A 21,616-nucleotide genomic window follows, 5' to 3' on the forward strand; every position below is an offset into this window, starting at 1 on the left:
TGGTTAAGAAAGGCTTGTTTTACCCTTCGCCCCCGCCTGACAGCGGTCCTGAGTCCCTCATGTGGCTCACAGGTGAACTGCAGATATAAATATTAAAAGACTATGGAAGAAATTCTGCAAATGTATTTGGTGATCCTAATAAAATGTCTTTGGGATTGACTGATGTACAGTATGCAGGCTGGACACTTGTAAAATGTGTTGAATCAGATGACAACAACCATAATGTGTGTGATAATAGTGAGTTGAAATGGCTTTTTTTTTCATGTGTCCTGCAGCTCGGAGTCCAGTGTTGTCCCACCTGTCGTCGTCTCTTCAGGGCCCGTGGACCATCCGAGCCTTTGGAGCAGAGGAGAGGTTCCAGAAAGCCTTGGATGCCCAGGACTGCACTCAGGTTCTCCTCAGCCTCAGCACCTTTACATTCACTGCTCATCAATATGAAGCGTTTGTGAGCTGCGTCAGTGCAGTGTCTATAATCTATGTCCTTGTCCTGAACAGAGGCCTGGTTCCTGTTGCTGACCACCTCTCGTTGTTTCGCTGTCCGTCTCCACGGCATCTGCTCCATCTTTGTTACCATCGCCACCTTTGGCCGCCTGCTGCTCAGAGACCGTAAGGAACACTTTTAATCTTTTAATATTAAAGTGATAGTTTAAATTGGGCTTGTATGAGATTCTTCTCCATAGTCAGTGTGTTATCTACAGTAGATGGAGTTTGGAGAAGCAGACAGGAGTACCAGCACAGGAGCAAAGCAATGTACTACTGTGGACGGGGGCCGGCAGCAAAACGGATTTTACAAACATGAACAAAATCTCTATCAGTTTAAGTGTATGCTATATTTAGAATATAAGGAAGGCTCTGGAGGAGGTCAGTATCCAATCAGCACACTCCAGCAGTTGATCTTCTAGCTCTCATTGTGGTGTGCATCAGGCAATCTCTCACACGGTGTTCCCTGCAGGTGCAGCTGAAGTCCGCGGTGGAGGAGCTGCCCGGGCAGTTGGAGACGGTTCTGGCCGAGTCGGGCTCCAACTTCAGTGTGGGCCAGAGGCAGCTGGTGTGTCTGGCCAGAGCCATCCTGAGGAAGAACCGCATCCTGGTCATCCACAAGGCCACGGCCAACGTGGACCCCCAGGTACTGCTGACACAACTCACCTCATTGGCAGAAAATGCATGCAGTAGTACTGTGTACTCCGTTTTTATTCTTCCTATTAGTTTGTCTTCAAAGCTTCCTGCTGTAGCTGCTGGTCCTGCTGTAGCAGACGTGCAGTGAAAGCAAGTATGCTGGTGCTTTTAGACGTAGCTCTGATCTGCATGGAAGAAAAGGGAGGCATTTTTCATCTGGTAATTAGAACTGTATCAAAACATAGAACATCAAACCACATCAAACCACTAGTGCAGCAGATACAAACTCAAAAGATCACACCACCAAAAGTCTATTGTTCTTATCAAAGACTTTATTCATTTTACTCGTGGCTCAGGTAGTAAAATGCATTTCTTTAACATCTCTACCGTGTCTCTGCAGGACAGATGAGCTGATCCCTCATCGTCTCAACACCATCATAGACAGCGACAGGATACCGGTGAGTCCTCTTACTCACAGATTCTAGAAAAGACTACTTGTTTATCATCATAAAGGTCATAGTATGTCATCAAGTCATGTAGCATTATTGCATAGAGCAGATTAGTAATCAATCATTACTTAATATCAAAATATGGATCTATAACTAATAACTCAAAATTAGGAATCATAAACCCATGAATTGTCATAAAATGTGAAGGAGAGTGATGACAGTCAGCAATCACAATTCACCCTTATATTCAATTCAATTATTTCATTTAGGACGGCACCCAATTTTGAAAAAAAACAAAACAGGGAAAACTTCAAAATTTCATATTAATCAATTGAGTCTCATAACTTCAGGGTTGCTACGGAGTTCTTGCGCATGGTGAACATTGATTTTAGTTGTTTATATACACACAAATCAAGTAACCAAGTTCTTAATAAAATGAAATGTTTATTTGACTAACTACTTTACCGTACTACTAACAGAAAATAATTCAATAAATGATAAAACGAAAGGAATAAAATGAATGAAGGATAATTGAAGGAACACAGTTAATACAAAGACTACTCATATAAAAAGTCATAGTAAAGTATGCCATAAAAAAGACATAGTTTATTATACATATAAAAATGTCATAAAAAGTCATAGTGTAGTATGTTGAAAAAAAATGAATAGTATAGTATGTCAAAAAAATAATCATAGTATGGTATGTTGAAATAATTCATAAAAAAGTCATGGTGTAGTGTGTCGAAAAATAATCATAGTATAGTATGTCAAAAAAGTCATAGTATAGTATTTTAAGAAAATAATCCTACTACAGTATGTCCAAAAAAAAGTTTTAAAAAAAATAGCCATTTATTATGTCAAAAAATGTCATAAATAGTCATAGTATAGTATGTCATAGTACAGAATTCCATAAAAAAAGTCCCAGTTTAGTATGCTATATTATAGTATGCCATCAAAATGTCATGGTATGTCATAATAAAATCATAGTATAGTATGTCATAAAAATGTCATATACAAAAGTATGCCATATAAAAAGTCATGGTATAATATGCCATAAAATGTCATAAGTTTTATAAAATATACAAATTTTAATTTATTGTTAAGTCTTGATGGTTGAGTCCCGTCCGGGAGTCCCGTCTGGGTCATAAAAAATCATAATATAGTATGTAAAAAAAAGTCATAGTACAGTATGTAAAAAAAAATCATAGTACAGTATGTGTAAAAAAGTCATAGTATAGTATGTCAAAAAAAGGAATAATATAATATGTCGCAAAAATAAAAAACAGTCATAGTATAGTATGTCAAAAAAATCATAAAAAGTCATAGAATGTATTTAAAAAAATAGTCCTACAACAGTATGTCAAAAATAATTATAAAAAAAACATAGTAAAAAAAAAGTAAAAGAATTGTATGAAAAAAGAAAATAGCCATAATATAGTATGTAAAAACAATCATTAAAAAGTCATAGTATAGTATGTCGAAAAAATAGTCATAGTATAGTATGTGGAAAAAAAATCCTTAAAAAGTCATAGTATAGCATGTCAAAAAATAGGGATAGTATAGTATTTAAAAAAAATAGTCCTACAACAGTATGTCAAAAATAATTATAAAAAAAACATAGTATAGTATGTCGCAAAAAAAATCATTAAAAAAAAGAATAGTAAGTAAAACAAAATAGCCAGCCATAATATAGTATGTAAAAACAATCATTAAAAAGTCATAGTATAGTATGTAAAAAAATATAGTCATAAAGTATGTAAAAAAAATCATTAAAAGTCATTGTATATGTTGAAAAAAAATTAATAGTACTGTATGTCGAAAAATAGTCGTAGTAGAGTATGTCAAAGAAATCATAAAAAAGTCATAGTATAGTATTTTTTAAAAATAGTCCTACTAGAGTATGTCCAAAAAAGAGAAAAAAACAAAAAGTTAAAGTATAGTATTTAAAAAAAATATATTAAAAACAAAATAGTATAGTATGTCACAAAAAAAACATGTTAAGTAATAAATATTATGTAAAAAAAAAAAAAAAAGCCGTAGTATAGTATGTCGAAAAATAGTCATAATGTAGTATGTAAAAAACAATCATAAAAATGTCATAGTATAGTATGTAAACAAAGTCATTAAAGTCAGAGTATAGTACGCTTTTCCTGTGCGAGTATTTGTAGAAGTTACTCTATGAATGTGATCATGGTTGTTGTTGTCGTAGTATTTGTAGAAGTTACTCTATAACTGTTATCATAGTTGTTGTTGTTGTAGAAGCTTTTTTAGAACTGTAATCATAGTTGTTGTTTTAGGCTCTGATGTTTGTGAATGTGATGCAATTCTCATGTCTTCCTTCTCTTCTTTTCTCCCCAGATGAGAGCAGAGTCTTCTGACCACGACTGAGGATGACGGACTTTCTTCATCCACGTCTTCTTCGTCGTCGTCGTCTTCTTCTGCTGAATGCAGACGGTGTACCCAGAAGGGTCGGAGGGGGTCATGCAGGAGAAATGCAGGTTTTTTTTTTACTAAATAAAAAGGAAAAATAACGCATTTTTGTGTTGCATAACCCCTCCGTTCTATGTCTCCGAAAGCCCAGGAGGAGACGCACGTCTCATACTCCCTTCGGTACCTGACACTTACGTCCCCACTACCCCGGGGATTCGAACTCTAGTTCTTGTGTAACCACACAACCATCCAAACCAAATGTTCCGCCACCAACCCACCAATGCCAAGCACACTTGGACTGTTCTCTTGGTAACTTTGTCTTCGTCATTGTGGAAGTTAGACCTCAAAACTCACCACATAAGGATCAAACCCACAACCTCCAGTCTTCTAACCCAGCTTCTATCACTCTGAGCTAGCGGTCTTAACACTCTTATGTATATTGTTTTTGATCGTATTTGACTTCTACATTTAGGATGTTGGTCCTTAAAACTCACCAGTGCACCACATAAGGATTGAACCCACAACCTTCAGTATTCCAACCTGGTATCCATCACTCTGAGCTATATGACCTCACTGATCTCACTGATCTCACTGGAGTAGTGTTTCTTTGTATATTTGACTTCTTTTTTGTGGAAGTTAGACCTCAAAACTCACTGCTCCTCATAAGAATCTAACCCATGAACTCCAGTATTCTAACTCATCTTCTATCACCCTGAGCTATCTGTCATAACACAAGTGGTGTGTTTCTTGCTGTGTTTGACTTCTTCATTTAGGATGTTGGACCTTAAAAGTCACTGCACTTCATAAGGATTGAACCCACAACCTCCTGTTTTCAAACCAGTCTTCTATCACACTGAGCTATCTGCTCAGATACACTTCATCATTGTTTTGTCGGATGTTTGACTTCATTTTGGATGTTAGACCTCAAAATTCACTGCACCACATAAGGCTCGAACTTATAACCTCAGGTCTTCAGACCAGCTCACCTGAGGTTATCGAGTAGCAGTCATATCAGTCCTTTATCCCGGTGAGCTATTCCTGAGTTGAACATTTTTTTTTTGTTCTCATATTTGTTGTTCACACTACCGAGGAGAAAACTTGGAGAATCTCAGGACTGGTGAGCTGGACAGGGGAGCCGGGATTGATCCTTTCGCTTGAGACTTTTGTACATCAGCATATCATCAGCATAGCTGTTGTTAGAGCCCACACACCGTGGAACGCTCTACCTGTTCAGATCAGACTGTTGTTTGCATTTTATTCTATTGTTGTTGTTGTTGGTTTTATCTGCTGTATTTTCTGAAAAGCACTTTGTAACCTTACATTGTATTGTATTATTGTGTATTATTGTATTATATTGTAACATAATATAGATAAAATTCATTTTTATTGTTATTGACAGCAGAAACTCAACACATCTTACTAAAAACACATCTGTTCTGACTGCACCTTGACTCTTAAAATAAAATAATTTAGAACAAAACACATCTTTCTCTGTCTCTTATCGATTGTTGCTAAATTTGAAGCATTTCAGCATATTTGCTGCAGTTGATGTACTTGCATGATTCTTGCAATTTGCAATAATGGTACTAGAAAAACTTTCATCCTCAAAACTTTGGATTAAGAAGACACTTGTTACGTTCCTCCCCGTTTAGGGTCCAGGGGATGGAGGGAGTAACAAAATACATTTTAAACCCAGGAATGAGAGAGACTGGCCACAGGATTATGTGCAAAACAATTATACAATTTATTTAAAAAATGATCACAAGTTTACAAACACCAACGGAAAACTACTTTCTAACAGAAAGTGTGATGTAATTATACAATAAAATAAATAATAAAAAAAACTACTTTCAGCTTGGGCACTTCTCCGTTTTCCTGCTGTTTCATACTCCGCCCTGATTGCTGATCAGCTGCAGCCACGCACACTCATTCAATTCAATTCAATTTATTTTTATATAGCGTCAAATCATAAGAGAAGGTATCTCGAGACGCTTTATATATAGAGCAGGTCTTAGACCGTACTCTATAGTTCAGAGACCCAACAAGAGATCCCACCAAGAGCATTGCACCGGAGTGCGCTGTGGCCAGAAAAAACTCCCCGTTTAGCGGGTAGAAACCGAGAGCAGAACCGGGCTCTGGGTCGGTGGCCATCTGCCTCGACCGGTCGTCCCTCACAGCTGCACAAGGAGAGAAAAAAAAAAACACAACCTACCACTGCATGTAACAACACTTTAGAAAGTAACTTTACTTCACAATTGTGAAAAAAAGTCATAGTATAGTATGTCAAAAAATTACATATTTTAGTACATCTTGAAGATATTGTCACCGACCCGGGTGATTTATACGTGTAAGAAGTTACAAACAGTCCCTTTAAGTTGAGTACTCCCTGATTTTTTGCTGCCTCTATTGAGCAGTAGCTTTAATTTGAGTGCTTGCAGATTGGTTATTGCCTTATTTGTTTTATTGTATAATTACATCACACTTTCTGTTAGAAAGTAGTTTTTCGTTGGTGTTTGTACACTTTTCATCATTTTTTGTTAATAAATTGTATAATTGTTTTGCACATAATCCTGTGGCCAGTCTCTCTCATTCCTGGGTTTAAAATGTATTTTGTTACTCCCTCCTGGACCCTAAACGGGGGGGGACGTAACAAGTGTCTTCTAAATCCAAAGTTTTGAGGATGTAAGTTTTTCTAGTACCATTATTGCAAATTGCAAGAATCATGCAAGAACATCAACTACAGCAAATATGCTGAAATGCTTCAAATTTAGCAACAATCAATAAGAGACAGAGAAAGATGTGTTTTGTTCTAGATTCTTTTATTTTATGAGCCAAGGTGCAGTCAGAACAGATGTGTTTTCAGTCAGATGTGTTGAGTTTCTGCTGTCAGTAACAATAAAAATGAGTTTTATGTATATTATGTTACAATATAATACAATAATACACAATAATACAATACAATATAAGGTTACAAAGTGCTTTTCAGAAAATACAGCAGATAAAACCAACAACAACAACAATAGAGTATATATATAATAACGTGGCCTAGTGGCCTAGTGGCCTAGTGGATGACCAGGATGCGGTTCTTCCTCAGGGTGGCTCTGGCCAGACACTCCAGCTGCCTCTGGCCCACGCTGAATGTGGAGCCCGACTCGGCCAGAACCGTCTCCAACTGCCCGGGCAGCTCCTCCACCGCGGACTTCAGCTGCACCTGCAGGGAACACCGAGTGAGTGATTGCCTGACGCACACCACAATGAGAGCTAGAAGCTCAACTGTTGGAGTGTGCTGATTGGATACTGACCTCCTCCAGAGCCTTCCTTATATTCTAAATATAGCATACACTTTGTAAAATACGTTTTGCTGCCGGCCCCGTCCACAGTAGTACATTGCTTTGCTCCCGTGCTGGTACTCCTGTCTGCTTCTACAAACTCCATCTACTGTCGGTAATACACTGACTATGGAGAAGAACCTCATACAGCCCCACTTCAAAACACTCAAACTATCACTTTAATATTAAAAGATTCAAATTCTTCCTTACGGTCTCTGAGCAGCAGGCGGCCAAAGGTGGTGACGGTAACAAAGATGGAGCAGATGCGGTGGAGACGGACAGCGAACCATCGAGAGGTGGTCAGCAACAGTAACCAGGCCTCTGTTCAGGACAAGGACAGAGATTATAGACACTGCACTGACGCAGCTTGATATTGATGAGCAGTGAATGTAAAGGTGCTGAGGCTGAGGAGAACCTGAGTGCAGGTCCTGCTGGGCATCCAAGGCTTTCTGGAACCTCTCCTCTGGTCCACAGGCCCTGAAGAGACGACGACAGGTGGGAGAACACTGGACTGAACAGCTGGTTCAAATAGGTATGAACTCTGGAGAAAGACATAAAGAACTGTTTGGGTCCCAATAGCACCTTTAGGTAGAGAAAAATCTTATTTAACACACCAAAATGAAGTCAAAAGTCACATTTTGTTTCACTTCACCTCTTGGTTGTTAATCCTGTTGAAAAGATTGTTACGAGACATTTGAGTTTTGATTGTTCAGCACTATTTGGGTGATCATTTTGTAATATATACCTGTACATATTGTATATTGTTTTGATGTAAGATATGTAAGTATTTTTTTATATTAAAAGACAAAAACACACCTGATATTGTTTGATCTCGGACGCTGAGCAAGGTCAGGCCAATTACCTGTAAGCTTTTTCACTTCTCTTTTACAAACAGCAGAGGGCACTGCTGCTTATTCAATGGAGACGGAGCTTTGAAAACAGAGCAAACATGTCAAAGCAGAGTATATACTGTACATATAGTATAATAAAAAAATATTTTATTCACCAATAAATACATAAAATAGACCGTAATGCTGGAACACATTATTATAGCTGAGTTTATGACTAATAAAAGCACTCAGGGTGACACTTCTGGCTTAAAACCAAAGAAGCACTTCACTGGACACAAACTAATGAGAGATAAAGAGCACCCATTTGGACTTTTTTCCCCCCCCAGGAATTCTGGGAAATGAAGGCAAAACAACAAAGTAGTGTCGAACAAACAATTTAATATAGTTACAAAAGATTGGCACAAAGCTGGCTCACAATGTACAATGAATAATACAGTACAAATACCATGCTGTATTCTTAAAAAATAAGCAGATTTGACAAGCTCTGACCCTACTGCTATTCCGGTGTAGGAAGTGAAGCTATTTCAAGTGTTGATATACAGAGATGCATGTATAAACAAGGCAGAAGAGGAGTGAATGTTTGGGAAATGACAATACGATGCTGAGCCCGCTGTGGTTCTTTGACAGAGTTCATCACTGTTTAAAAAAGACAAAACAGTCCCTACCGTAAGTTCATTTTATAATCGTCTGAAACATTTACATAATATAAATAAAACTGGTACCAGAACCACAAACAAGCTCAGGAAGGTCCTCCTGTTGCCGACAGTCAGACATCTGGCCATTATGTGGAGAGAGTGGCTTGTTCCTCAGGTCAGTAACATGTTTCACTGGAGAAGAGAGAAGGAAAGTTAGTGAGATGGATCACAATCAATAACCTGTCCATACGATTTACCTCGTATGTTCTTTGAAAATTACCACTCTGATCGAAAAGATGAGTCTCATCTATCCACACATAGTATTATTATATATGTTCATATTCCTGCAATTAGCAGTACTAGCAGCTCATGAATATTCTACAAAGTGTTGGTGTCCCCTCGGTGCAGATTTGAAGGATGTGGAATATAATGAATGAAATCACCACTAACTGTAAAACAGGTGATTAGTTTAAGTTTTAAAAGTCTTATTGATAACATTTTTATGTAGACGAATATTTAAAAAATAATAATAATACATTTACAGAGCCTTTGGAAAGGTGCTGAATAAAAGTATGGCTTTTCCTGAAAAAAATAATATTATGATTGTGAATTAATCATTTAAAAAATGTTGGCAGGTCCAAAATTCATGTTTTGTTTATCTCTGGTTTGGTTCCCCCACTTCTAATAAGGTTTGTGAGCCAATAGTAAAACGACGTTAGTATCACGTGGTATCTCTGCGTCATCAATTAGCGTGAAAAACCCCCCGGATAAATGGCTGAGATTGACGGTAAGCGCCTGGCAACAACTTGTTGTGAAGTAAATGCATTGGAACAGTGGAGGGAGAATGTGACATCTAGTGGCTAAATTTTATCAATGTTATCAATAGCACCTTTAAGCATCCCTGTTAAACAAATAGTGTATGGCTAGTTACAGTGCAGTACCTGTGTACAGCAGCCTCTCTCCTCAGATCAGTCGTCCTTCTTGTTGTCTATGAGCTCCTGGGTCAGCTGGGCGAGCCTCCTCTTCTCATCCTGCTCCTTCTTCAGGGCCTTGTCTGCTTTCTTACTCTGGTAGATCTTCGCCCCGGCGAACGCCAAACACAGCAGCAGCGTCTTCAGGGCAAGGATGTACAGGAGGACGGGGACGTTGTCCAAAGCCTGAGGATAGACAGCAGGGTCTAAAATTAAGTTTTTTCCTCTGGTGCCACTGTGGCAGGTCATTGAACAATTCTACTAGCCACACAAAAATCTAATTTTAGGAAAACTGTCATAGTATAAAAACACACCGCCATATGCATAAAATCTGAGCAAAAAAAAGTTTACTTCTTTATGCTATCAGAATTGTAGGCTCTACACTTGCATTTATCACAGACGGCGCATATCTTTGCAAATAAAAAAAGTATTGAATGAGTTAATCTTTGCATATAAACTATTAATTAGAATTCAATACAGAGTTTTTGAGAATTGATACATACAGTATCACAAAACATAATATTGCAATACTCCATATTTTCGTCCACCCCTAGTAAACACTGAGTCAGTGGTAACAGACAGTAGAAATATGGATCATGTAACCTTAATCCCTTACTATTTTTAATTTAGGAATTGCTTTTTAAAAAGAATATTTCTTAATATAAGGAATCTGCCATCGTGGCCTGAAATTTTTACCTGCCACAGCCAACATTGACCCTGTTATTTGGCAGGTGCTAATTTCATTCCCTGATAGACAGAGTTTATGTTTGAGGAGAGCTTTGAATTTTTTTTGTGGAGGAAACAGCTGCTCTGATTTCATAACTGTTTCCTTTTAATTATTTGTTTTTCTTCAAGACATAACATTACCACTGACTACTTTTATTTTAACCTTTATTTAACCAGGTTAGTCCCATTGAGATTAAGAACCTCTTTTCCAAGGGAGACCTGGCCAAGGTGACAACTCAATAGGAAATGAAAGAAGGAAAAGAAGGCTCTGGATCATTCAGGAATCCTGGAGATGTGTCTCCCCCTCCTCCTGTCTTATCCACCAGCTGTCCAACTTGAAGGGGAGAGTTCATTTAGTAACACAGAAAGGGGAGGTGCTGAAATGGAGAAGCAGCTGCAAAATCATGTGCGTCATGGGCTTGTAGTTGTACCAGGTCCCATACACATTTTTCGTATCTCAGACTTTTTTCCAAAAATGTGACAATTTTAAACACCACATGATAAATTTAAGGACATGTCCTAATCACCAGAGTACACTCTTTAATTCGGCATACATACAATCCATCAAGTTGCTTTTATTTTAGTTATTTTTTAACTGTTACAACTGCTTTACCTGTTATTCTCAACCTACTCATAGGGTTAAATTTAACGTATTTCCAATGGGAGTGTCGCAAAAAGACAACAATGACAACAAATGACCTAAGCCTTATCACAAAAGAACCAAATACGAAACAGCTGTTACACTAATGAAAAAACATGCGTTAGATATCCATAAAAGAAAACAAAGTGAGTTTATTTACCCTCCAATTGATCATTTTTGCGTCTGTCGTGTTGAAGTTTCTGGTTCAATGTGACAGTCATGGAGCTGTTTTGCTAATGGTGCTCTGCAGGAGGCGGGGCTTGTAGGGACAGGCCAATAGAAATGCAGTCTCTGTGACGTCAGCTGTGCTGCGTTCCTGTAACACGGGGACTCTAGAAGTTTCCAGGTTTAGTTCACAATAAAAGTCGTAATATTATGAGAATAAAGTCAGAAGTTTAAGAGAATAAAGTCATATTATTATGAGAATAAAGTCATTATATTACGAGAATAAAGTCACTAGTTTAAGAGAAAAAAGTTGTAATATTATGTGAATAAAGTCAGAAGTTTAAGAGAGAAAAGTTGTATTGTTATGAGAATAAAGTCATAATATTACGAGAATAAAGTCATAACTTTATGAAAAAAAAGTTGTAATACTATGAGAATAAAGTCAGACGTTTAAGAGAAAAAAGTTGTAATATTATGTGAATAAAGTCAGAAGTTTAAGAGAGAAAAGTTGTATTATTATGAGAATAAAGTCATAATATTACGAGAATAAAGTCATAACTTTATGAAAAAAAAGTTGTTATATTATGAGAATAAAGTCATAATATTATGAGAATAAAGTCAGACGTTTAAGAGAAAAAAGTTGTATTATTATGAGAATAAAGTCAGAAGTTTAAGAGAGAAAAGTTGTATTGTTATGAGAATAAAGTCATAATATTATGAGAATAAAGTCAGACGTTTAAGAGAGAAAAGTTGTATTGTTATGAGAATAAAGTCATAATATTACGAGAATAAAGTCATAACTTTATGAAAAAAAAGTTGTAATATTATGACAATAAAGTCAGACGTTTAAGAGAAAAAAGTCGTAATATTATGAGAATAAAGTCATAAGTTTAAGAGAATAAAGTCATAATATTGTAACGACTGGGTGATGTGGGGTCAACTATTAAGTTACAAGTTCTGTTTCTGTAGTTAGTCAGGTTTACATGATGTCAGCAAACGTAGCATTAACAGTGATTTGTGGAGATCACCTGCCACCTGTGATTTGCAGAGGCTTTAGGAGGGAGGGTTGTTGTTGTTCCTGTTAGTCTGTGGCTGTGTGTGTGATACGAGAAGCGGGAGATGAGAAGTGAGTTGCTGATGCAGATAGCACGCTGTAAACGAGTTAATTTTGTTGTTTTGGTGTTGGTTACGGCCCACAGTAAACTGTGTTCAAGCTGAGGAATAAAGTACCAGCGAAACCAGTTCCTGCCTCGTAGCTTCATTGACCAGGGTCGCTACAATATTATGAGAATAAAGTCATAAATTTAAGAGACAGTGAATATCTTTGTGTTATATATCTTTGTACAGTGGATACCTTCGTGTCACATATCTTTTTTTCAGTGAATATCTTTGTGTCATATGTCTTTGTACAGTGAATATCTTTGTGTCACATATCTTTGTACAGTGAATATCTTTGTGTCATATATCACATACGGATTGCAAAAATACATTTCTGGTCGTGTCTAGAAGGTTGCTAATTTTAACCTCTTTTTTTTAATTCACAAACGTGGTAAAACGTTTACGTCGCTAGCACAAAATTAAAAATATAATGCCAACAAAAATGTAAAACCATAATAACATCTTTGGCATATAAAGGGTTAAATACTAACTCTCCAACATATAGGCATGCGTAGTCACGGTGGCCGAGAGGTTAAGGCGTTGGACTCGAAATCCAATGGGGTTTCCCCGCACAGGTTCGAATCCTGTTCGTGACGAAATTTAATTTTTTTATTTGACCTCTGTGTTCTTTGTATTTTCCGTTATTGAAGCTATCTATTAACAGCTCTAGAAAATATAAATAAAGAAATTTTAATTTCTCCAACTGGTGCTATAATGCAAGAATAATTGCAAGACAATTGGATCAAAACTGTGGGGGATGGAACCTGCCGAAATAAAAATAAATAAATGACTCAATATCTACATAAATATGCAATTAAATGTACCAAAAACAATATTAAAAATAAATATAGCCATTAATTAATTGATAAAATGTGACATAAATTGATATTTCTGTTTTAATTTGCTTTTTTATTTATTCACCTTTGTATTACTTCCCCTATCTATCTACTCTTCTATTTCATTTTCCCTTTTATTTATTTATTTTTATGAACTTTTAAAAGCATTTATTTTTAAAATATTTTTTTTGTATATATTTAAATTAATTTATTCATTATTAAATTGTATTTATGTATTTATTTATTTCGGCATGATTTTCCCTTTGCATTTTCCCCCTTACTTATTTCCTTCCTTTCCAACTTCTTTATTTCTGTATTCTTTTATTTTACATTTCGTAATGCATTTCTACCTCATGAGGGGGGCTGTCGTTTTGGCAGTTTCCATCCTCCATACAAAACTGCAGCCATTGAACAACAAAATAACTTGATTATACTGCACAAACTTGTTAGAGAAATTTGATGGATGTTAACTCCAGTAACTTTTGTGTTTTTTTCTGCACTAAAAGATTGTATCGACCATATTCAAGTTATTTCAAAAAGAAAGGTTTAGGGATGAGGTAAAGTCAAATGTCCTCACCAAATGATGTAGATAGTATTGCTGTGGCTGACACAGATTTAGAATTCCTCGAAGCAGAGAACTAGCTTACATTAAAATGTATTTTATTCATATATTACAGTTTACTTTATTACAGTTGTAATAAGCATAGATCTCATATTTCCACAGGTTGGTTTGTATAGAAAATAAATACATGCAATATATGGAAACTGGAGCGTGAATACTGAAAAAAGGGAATGACTCTCTGTTTTTAAATGAATATCTAACAATCTGAGGAGTAAATGTTTAGTACACAATACAAACAGAGGCCTCATATTTTGTTGTTTTCTAATTAGAATAAGATTGTCGTCATTGGACGAAACAAAATATACAGTAGCATACCATGTACACACCGCCCAGATAACACACTCACTGCTGCGTTTGTGCACACCGACATTCACTTTCCAAATATTCACTTCACAAAATAAGCACACAATGAATAAATATGTCAACGCTCCATTGCAGCTGTCAGTTTAAGTGGAATGTAATTTTCCAGTTTTCCAAGTCCTTAAATGAAACTATTGAATGAGCCTCACTCCTATGAAGTCACAATGGGCTAGCTGAATAATCTGAAAAGATAAGAGTGCAAGTGGAATGGCAATATCATTTGGCCAGGTAGTGTGCATGGAATGGAAACGGGAAAATGACAGATACAAAAAAAAACAATAAGTCATGCAGTGTGTCTCCAGCTACATATTTCATCATTTCTAAAAGGTTCACATGCTGTCAGCTCAGAAATTCATGTCAAGAGTGAGGAAATAACTTAAAAGTACAGCTTGATCTGTGATGTACAGGGAGCACACACACAGATCTTTTGGCTCTCTTTAGATGTGCAAAGACAAAAGTAAACTAATCCTTTTTATTTTAGGCGACTGAAAATCTTTACCTGTCTACATACTGTAACCATCTGTCCAATCTTTAGCCATCCAGTCCATTCAATACTTTAAATGCAACCAGTTGTCTCTCAGCCTCCATGTGTTTACACAGAGTGACACATCAATCTTACTACATACTGATCCATTGACCTACATGTATTCATCGGTTCTCTTACTGCAAATGAATCCCATGAAAAGACCAAAACCTACAATGTACCATAGAGCTTGTCCAAAAACTATTAAAAACACATTAATTAGCCGCATCGCTGCATAGGTGGCATGTTGAGACATGAACGCACACACCGTAGTTTATTTTGACTTAATCACACCATACATGGGCCTGCTGCCGGACACGCTCACTGGAGCATGGATTCATCTGCAGCTGAAAATAGTCCCCCCAAAAATGGTCCGTTTGCTCCTGTTTGCTGAGCATTTTTTGACAATGAAACTATATTTTAGAGACGTTTTGATGATCTTCAGGAGGGACCAATGGCCACAGACGGGTCTGAGAAGTCAGTAAATACGGACAGACTGATTGTTGGTTTTGTCTTTTCGTGGGATTTGTTGACAATAAGAAAAAACACCAGCCTTACCTCACCTTTTTTAAAAGCTTTCTCTTTGGAAACTTATTCCAAGTACCACTACATCCCTGCATCCCTAAATCTAACACCACAGCTGAGCAGCGGTGTAACACACTACCCTGTGCTTTGTGTTTTCCGTTATAGTAATAGTGATTATCAAAGCCAAGAGCACGAAGGTTGCATTTGCGTTCCATCACGAGTCTTTTCGTCATCAAATCGTGATGCTGGCGATCCGCCTTCATCATGCTTGGTCTGTTTTGAAATTGTACTTTGACTGTTAGTTATGACCTCCAGCATGTCATGGAAAGCCTGGTGCCCCTTCTCTGGGTGGTGTTGCGTTAAATATCTTCCCCCCTGCTCACTGATGTTGGTTCCAGTACCTAGAGGTAGGGTGTTGCTGTAAATGTCTCCCTCTGGTCATTTTGTGACCCGTGCTATAGTACCCTGGTAACTTGCTTACTAGTGGCCGTTACTATTCTCCAAGGAAACAGTAACAGTCCCCGCAGCGTTGCATCACTTCCTGTCTTCATGCTCAGGAGTTCTCCCGAGGTGAAGCCGGGCGGTGTCGTGGCATGTTCTCCCTCGCTCGTCGGCGTGAGAGTGGCCGTGCTCAGTAGCGCCCCCTCTGGTTTGTCCTGGACATGGTGAGTGGCAGAGACACAGAGGAGAGAGAGGAGACCTCCCAGTAGAGAGAACGAGACAGGAAGAGCTGGTAGAGGATCACCATGGAGATGGACTGGCAGAGGATCACGCCGATCGTCACCACCTACAGAGACGTAAAGACAACATGTACGCTTAATTGATCAGTCATACTTCATGGTGATGCTTTGCTAAAATGTGGTTTGTTTGTGTGTTCAAACCTTCTCCCTCTGGTGCACGTTGAAGATAGCCGACACGAGGTAGAGGACGGGATGACAGAGGAACCACAGGAAGCATCCCTGCACAGAACAAGAGGAAAAACCACATGACCACCTGAGGAACTGTAGGTACATATTTGTGTGTCTGCAGGGTACGTTGGTGTATTTGACCTTGGAGAAGCAGAGGTAGAAGTCTCTCTTCAGGGTGCTCCTCTCGGTGGAGGTGATCTGGTAGAGGACAGAGGCCAGCAGGAGGGCCAGGCTCACCCTCAGAGCCATGAGCAGGAGACCTGCCAGACTCAGCTGGGCGTGGTAGTTGTGATGTTGTCTATTTGATTCAGAGTACTGCTCCCACAGCAGCAACGCTCCCTGAAAAATCACACAGTTTCTCACTAACATTCATCAGCAACCTGAAATATTACTTTAATAAGGTTTCAGTGTAATCCTGCGTACCTGCACAACGACTCCACCGACAGCGACGGCCGTTGACGTCCGAGACTGTTCCCACTGCAGAGGTCTGGACTGAGGCTTCCTGCCGCGGCTCAGAGTCCAGCTCACACACAGGCTCAGCAACATGTACAGCATGGACACCTGGGACACCATATCCCAGACTGCACAGGGAACAGGAAATGGAAAAGAAAAAGGCACACAACGTCATTTATTTCTTATCTGTTTACAAATTAATTTGAAATAATGAGTTAAATTAACTGAGCCAAGCTTCTTATTTAAGAAAGAGAAACATACACTCTGCCAGGTTGCCCATCAGAGGAATACCAATACCATCTCTGGAATACCTGCAGAATACATTAGAGTACATTAGTTAAAGACATAATGAAAAGAAGGCTACTTGTTAGGTAGGTCTATAACCGCGGGTGCCCACAGTTTTTACCTAATTCATGAACAAAAGAAAACAAAATACTAATTATGCAAAAAACTAAATATACTAAACAAATATCTAGCAAAATAAAACACCATCAAAAATCTAGTCGAAATAAAGTAAACATATAGAATAATAAATAAAAAAATACTACATATTATTAGTAAAACAACTACATACTAACAAAAAATAAATAGCTCCTACAGACAGTATTTTATGATTTATGGAGCGATAAAAAGAGATATTCAAAATCCCCTCTGTAAAAGGCTTTGACTCTAATATCTCAACAAAATGAAACCAGAATGATCAGATTTCTGTTCTGGAAATGTTTCCATATTAGCGCATATTTAATAAGATGACGCATTCCTTTGCAATATTTAAACATACATTTTCAGAAAACTTGAAATACAAAAAATAATTGTCTTAATATAAGTAATCAACTGGGGAAATTTCATGGTGATAACTATTAGTTTAAGCTTTTTACCCTATCCACCTGTTGTGTCTCCTCTGAAAAACTATATGTGGAATTGGTAATAAATACGTAAATAAACATAATAAGAGGAGGATGAGGAAAATTTGGTTAATTATTACATCATCTCGTCATGCACACAAAAGTATGTTTACTTTGTCACACTGTCTAAATGTGTTGCTTTTTCTTGTGAAATGCTGCAGAGTTGTTTTTCCTATTTGGGAATAAAAATGATTAAATTGAAATAAAATTGAGAAGGACACATTACTCTTTTCTCACACGCTAAAAAATGTGGAAACCGGTGTGCTAATATTTAAATTGCATGTCATTTGGGAGGTTTGTCAGATTCCTACCTGGCCAGGTGGATGTAGTTGCAGAGCGAGGAGCAGCCCTGTAACGCCAGCGCCGTGGTCAGCACTTTGAGGACAGTGTGCATGGGACCTCCTTTCCTCAGAGCCTGGTACAGAGGCTGGACGTAGATACAGCAGGCTATGAAGTAGGCCAGCAACAGCAGGAAGTAAAAACTATGGAGGCCTGGGAGGGAGAGAGAGAATAAAAATGAGTCAGGAGGAAACATTTTGTCCCACATGAATCATGCAGGACCAATCCCTACATCTTCCTCTGAGTATCAAAGATTTGACAAAAACCATTATGCACTTTCTACCATTTAAATATTTAACACAAACATCTTTTTTTATAGCACCACGCAAGCACAGTGGATGTGGATATTGAGACAGGAAACAGGTTGATAGGACCCTCAATTCAAGCAGATTTGTGAAAAAGGGGTCCCTAATTTCAACTATTAAAGAGGACCTATTATTTATTATTATTATCAATTTATTTTCAGGTGCATACTTGTATTTTAGATTTCTACTAGAACATATTTACATGCTTTAAAGTTTAAAAAAAAACTTTATTTTTCTCATATTGGCTGTGCTGCAACATTTCATCCTCTGTCTGAAACGCTCCGTTTGAGCTCCTGTGTTACTTGGTGACATCACCACGTTACAGAAGAAAAGGCGGGACTTTAAGAAAGTTGTTTCAGGCAGTATTTCTCTCTTTGGCATGGCTATAACACACTAAAGAAGAGGTAAAAAGCATAAAAGCATAATAGGTCCTCTTTAATAATTTAATAGAAAATCTCCTGATATCTGACAGCTGTAGTGATGGGAGTATTCGGGATGTCTGACCTGCCTCCTCAGCACTGAAGTGCTCCAGAGGATTTCCAGCCGAGTCGGCGTTGAACATCAAAATTGTAAAACTGACATCAGGGTGAGATGGAATCACTTCACTTTCCTTGAGAGGAAACGGAAAGAAGAAGAAACTTTCGACTCAGATTTAACGTCCATGTATGTGTTTATTAAGGCGGGGTTAAGATGCTGTTACCTGACATGTGTATCTGTCAATATACACGGCCCGCCAGGCTGTCGGAGAGGACTGGCGTGGGATCGTCTGGTTGTGTTCATCATCACTGAGAGAAACTGACACAGGAGGACAAACACAGTGAGGCAAGGTGACAGCGTCCTGACGAATATGAAGAATAAAATCAATACAGCTGCATCGCAACCATGATGTCAGAGATCAGCTCTCTGTGTTAGTGAACGCTGCTGCTGCTTCTTACTGGCGATTGAGGCTTTAGAGAGCCTCTCAGAGCAGCTGAGGTTGTCCAGGTCTGAGTTCATGACCTGATACAGCAGCAACCTGGACTCCTTCTCTGTGGCCAGAGCAGAGTTGTCCAGCTGGTACACCAACAGACCATTTTCACCTGCTGGAAGACAGAGACAGGACAAGGGTCAGAGGAATGTATTCAGTTATTAGATTTCATAAGAAAGACTCACAGCAGACACTTATTAACTACAGATGACATAACAAAACTAGTTAGACAAGTTAGTTTAACAAAAAACAATAAAGACATTGTAAAAAAAAAAAAGAAGTCTTGTTTTGTTTTTTTGTGTTTTCTCTCTCCCTCTTGTTTTAGGTTGTGAAATGTTGTGTAAAAACCAAAGAAACAGCTGTAAAATGAAAATACAGTGGTAAAGAATGTGATGATTGTATAAGTTGCTGAAACTGCAATAAAAACTAAGTTAAAAAACAAACAAACACCTTAAGTGTCCTGCAGTAAGTTACTAAAGCACTCACTGAAAGTCAACCTAAATAAGATTATAACATAATATCAAAATAAAATAAAAAATAATAATAATAATAATAAAAATATAATAATAAATTTAATAATTCTGGAAATAAATGGTCTCAAAGAAATAAACAGGAAATAGCAAATAAAATAATAAAAAAAGATGATGGTGAATCTGAGCTGTAACCCTGCAGAGATGAGCATCATTAGCATCATTACCTTGGTACATGAATGTAGTGATGAACTGGCCATTCTGCTGTCTCGCTGCTTCACTCTTAAAAAGTCCTGTTACCTTTTTACCCAAAACCTCCGAGCTGAGCAGCATTACAGCCACAAGTGTGGCTAATAAATACATTATTATCCTTCTGTAGTTTACAAATAAAGGTTAGCCGGTGAATTCAATGAGCCACGAAGCCAGAAGTAAACCAGCTGAGTCAAGTTAGTCAAAGTCACCCAGGATGAGACAGGAAGTTAAGTGTTTCTATACTCAAAATAAAAGCTCGATATGTGTCACTTTGGGGAATAAAAGGGTAAATGTGAGTTGTTGTTTTTTTACTTTTTATTTATTTATTTTTCAGTTGTCATTACACTGAACAAATTTCACATCAAACATAAGAACAAAGATAAACTCAAAAAACAAAAACACAAAAAAAAGATTTGATTTGATTTGTTCTTTTCAGATCATCTGTGAACATGAGCCATCGTTTCTCTTGTATGCAATCCATTTCCCCCCCAGCGTTGTTCATGGGTCCTTGCTTTAGTCCTTAGATAATGAGTCAGCTTTTCCATAGAGTATATTTCCTCTACAATGTCCATTGTCTTGGAGGATCACATTTCAACCAGCTCCCTGTGATGGTCTTTTTACATGCAAGTATCAGGATTTTAAATAGATAGATGTCCTTCTTTTGAATTATGTCACTGGGTATCAATCTCAGGTACACTATCCGGGTTTGTATTTTCATACATGGCCAGAAAACATGTGAGTGATTGGCATTCATATGTCCACACTGTCTCCAGCATTGCTGTTGTTTACCCAATTGTTTATTTTTAATGTGGGGTGTAATAAAAAAGCAAATTAAATTATTCCATCCGAATTCTCTCCATCTTTTAGAGCTGGTGGAGGTTTGCTGCGTAATACACATGGAATGACACTCACTTTTTGACAGCTTAATGTTCAATTCTAGTTCCCATTTCAATTTTATGTATAGTGAATTTCTTCCATTTAATTTGTGTAAACCACTGTACAGTTTAGAAACAATCTTTGAGGGGGTTTGTTTGTATGCACCTGTCATCACTTCAATCACTTCATTACCTTCTGCTGACGTTACCTTTTTAATTTTAGTGTACAAACTGATGTCATCCCTTTTTCTCTCCACCTTATGAATGTATTATCTATCTCTCCATGTCTAAACCTGGGGGTTTGAGGAGGCCAAATCAAAAGCCTACTATCTCCTTCCAGTTTATATGTTTTAACCATTTCATTCCATACTCTCAGTGATTCTTCTATAATGGGATTTTCTCCCTTTTGGTCGGTGTATTCTTTTCCACCTAACCTGGCTTAAAAGTGAGGTTTTAAACAGTAATACGCTACTTGACTATAATAATAAACATAAAACCTTCTGAAAAAAACCTGTTATTAAAGATAATGAATACATTTTAACCAAAAATATGTAAACAAAACATTTATTTTGAAAATATATACCGGATGTTGCATGTTAACCGTGGCTCACTTGACACTGTTCCCTTTCTGTTAAAACTTTGATTGATGTCTGATTCGCCCAATCACACAACGCCTATCTCTCTCTGTCAGACACAACAACCAATCAGAGAGCAGAAGCCATAAATATCCCGCCCCTTTTCAACGTGTCAACACTGCCGTAAAACCACCCGGTGACTGTCGCAAATCACACACTGTATCTAGTGTA

The 21,616-nt window shown here is 37.5% G+C and overlaps 3 protein-coding genes, 1 long non-coding RNA gene and 1 other non-coding gene across 7 annotated transcripts; 2 read left to right on the forward strand and 3 right to left on the reverse strand.

Moving 5' to 3' along the window:
* The first annotated feature begins 24 nt into the window (after window positions 1-24).
* LOC141762704 (ATP-binding cassette sub-family C member 4-like) lies at window positions 25-6,287 on the forward strand. Of its 2 annotated transcripts, none has more exons than XM_074626710.1 (3): window positions 25-606; window positions 1,517-1,574; window positions 3,924-6,287. In XM_074626710.1, the coding sequence occupies exons 1-3, from the start codon at window positions 248-250 to the stop codon at window positions 3,951-3,953; spliced, it is 447 nt and encodes a 148-aa protein (XP_074482811.1). In that variant the 5' UTR covers window positions 25-247; the 3' UTR covers window positions 3,954-6,287. The 2 variants fall into 2 exon arrangements, with proteins under 2 accessions (XP_074482811.1, XP_074482812.1); XM_074626711.1 differs by having other exon boundaries at window positions 3,929-6,287.
* A 770-nt stretch (window positions 6,288-7,057) lies between these two features.
* On the reverse strand, window positions 7,058-7,837 carry LOC141763029 (uncharacterized). The gene is made up of 3 exons (XR_012592969.1): window positions 7,740-7,837; window positions 7,535-7,645; window positions 7,058-7,206 (listed from the first exon to the last, which is right to left on the reverse strand). It is a non-coding gene; the product is annotated as an uncharacterized LOC141763029 (long non-coding RNA).
* Window positions 7,838-8,533: 696 nt separating this feature from the next.
* smim11 (small integral membrane protein 11) lies at window positions 8,534-11,450 on the reverse strand. Its single transcript, XM_074627058.1, has 3 exons — window positions 11,308-11,450; window positions 9,752-9,967; window positions 8,534-9,002 (listed from the first exon to the last, which is right to left on the reverse strand). Exons 1-2 carry the CDS (start codon window positions 11,320-11,322, stop codon window positions 9,779-9,781), a joined length of 204 nt encoding a protein of 67 aa, XP_074483159.1. The 5' UTR covers window positions 11,323-11,450; the 3' UTR covers window positions 8,534-9,002; window positions 9,752-9,778.
* Window positions 11,451-12,984: 1,534 nt separating this feature from the next.
* Window positions 12,985-13,066, forward strand: trnas-cga (transfer RNA serine (anticodon CGA)). The gene has a single exon. It is a non-coding gene; the product is annotated as a tRNA-Ser (tRNA).
* Window positions 13,067-13,949: 883 nt separating this feature from the next.
* On the reverse strand, window positions 13,950-20,146 carry gpr180 (G protein-coupled receptor 180). Of its 2 annotated transcripts, none has more exons than XM_074627059.1 (10): window positions 19,911-20,146; window positions 19,182-19,328; window positions 18,947-19,041; window positions 18,751-18,856; window positions 17,914-18,094; window positions 16,959-17,008; window positions 16,668-16,825; window positions 16,386-16,583; window positions 16,218-16,295; window positions 13,950-16,123 (listed from the first exon to the last, which is right to left on the reverse strand). In XM_074627059.1, exons 1-10 carry the CDS (start codon window positions 20,044-20,046, stop codon window positions 15,968-15,970), a joined length of 1,305 nt encoding a protein of 434 aa, XP_074483160.1. In that variant the 5' UTR covers window positions 20,047-20,146; the 3' UTR covers window positions 13,950-15,967. The 2 variants fall into 2 exon arrangements, with proteins under 2 accessions (XP_074483160.1, XP_074483161.1); XM_074627060.1 differs by having other exon boundaries at window positions 19,182-19,325; window positions 19,911-20,140.
* Window positions 20,147-21,616: the final 1,470 nt, after the last annotated feature.

This window comes from Sebastes fasciatus, chromosome 24 (genome assembly GCF_043250625.1).
Source record: "Sebastes fasciatus isolate fSebFas1 chromosome 24, fSebFas1.pri, whole genome shotgun sequence".
Lineage (NCBI taxonomy): Eukaryota > Metazoa > Chordata > Actinopteri > Perciformes > Sebastidae > Sebastes > Sebastes fasciatus.

Excerpts from the sequence above, each read along its gene's own strand:
- gpr180 (XM_074627059.1), bottom strand. The coding sequence starts at position 20,046 with ATGTATTTATTAGCCACACTTGTGGCTGTAATGCTGCTCAGCTCGGAG. Across the intron at positions 16,296-16,385 it reads TCTACCTCTGCTTCTCCAAG|GGATGCTTCCTGTGGTTCCT; the intron begins GTCAAATACACC and ends TGTTCTGTGCAG. Across the intron at positions 16,124-16,217 it reads ACGTGCACCAGAGGGAGAAG|GTGGTGACGATCGGCGTGAT; the intron begins GTTTGAACACAC and ends ACGTCTCTGTAG.
- LOC141762704 (XM_074626710.1), top strand. The coding sequence starts at position 248 with ATGGCTTTTTTTTTCATGTGTCCTGCAGCTCGGAGTCCAGTGTTGTCC. Across the intron at positions 607-1,516 it reads CCGCCTGCTGCTCAGAGACC|GACAGATGAGCTGATCCCTC; the intron begins GTAAGGAACACT and ends GTGTCTCTGCAG. Across the intron at positions 1,575-3,923 it reads TAGACAGCGACAGGATACCG|ATGAGAGCAGAGTCTTCTGA; the intron begins GTGAGTCCTCTT and ends TTTTCTCCCCAG.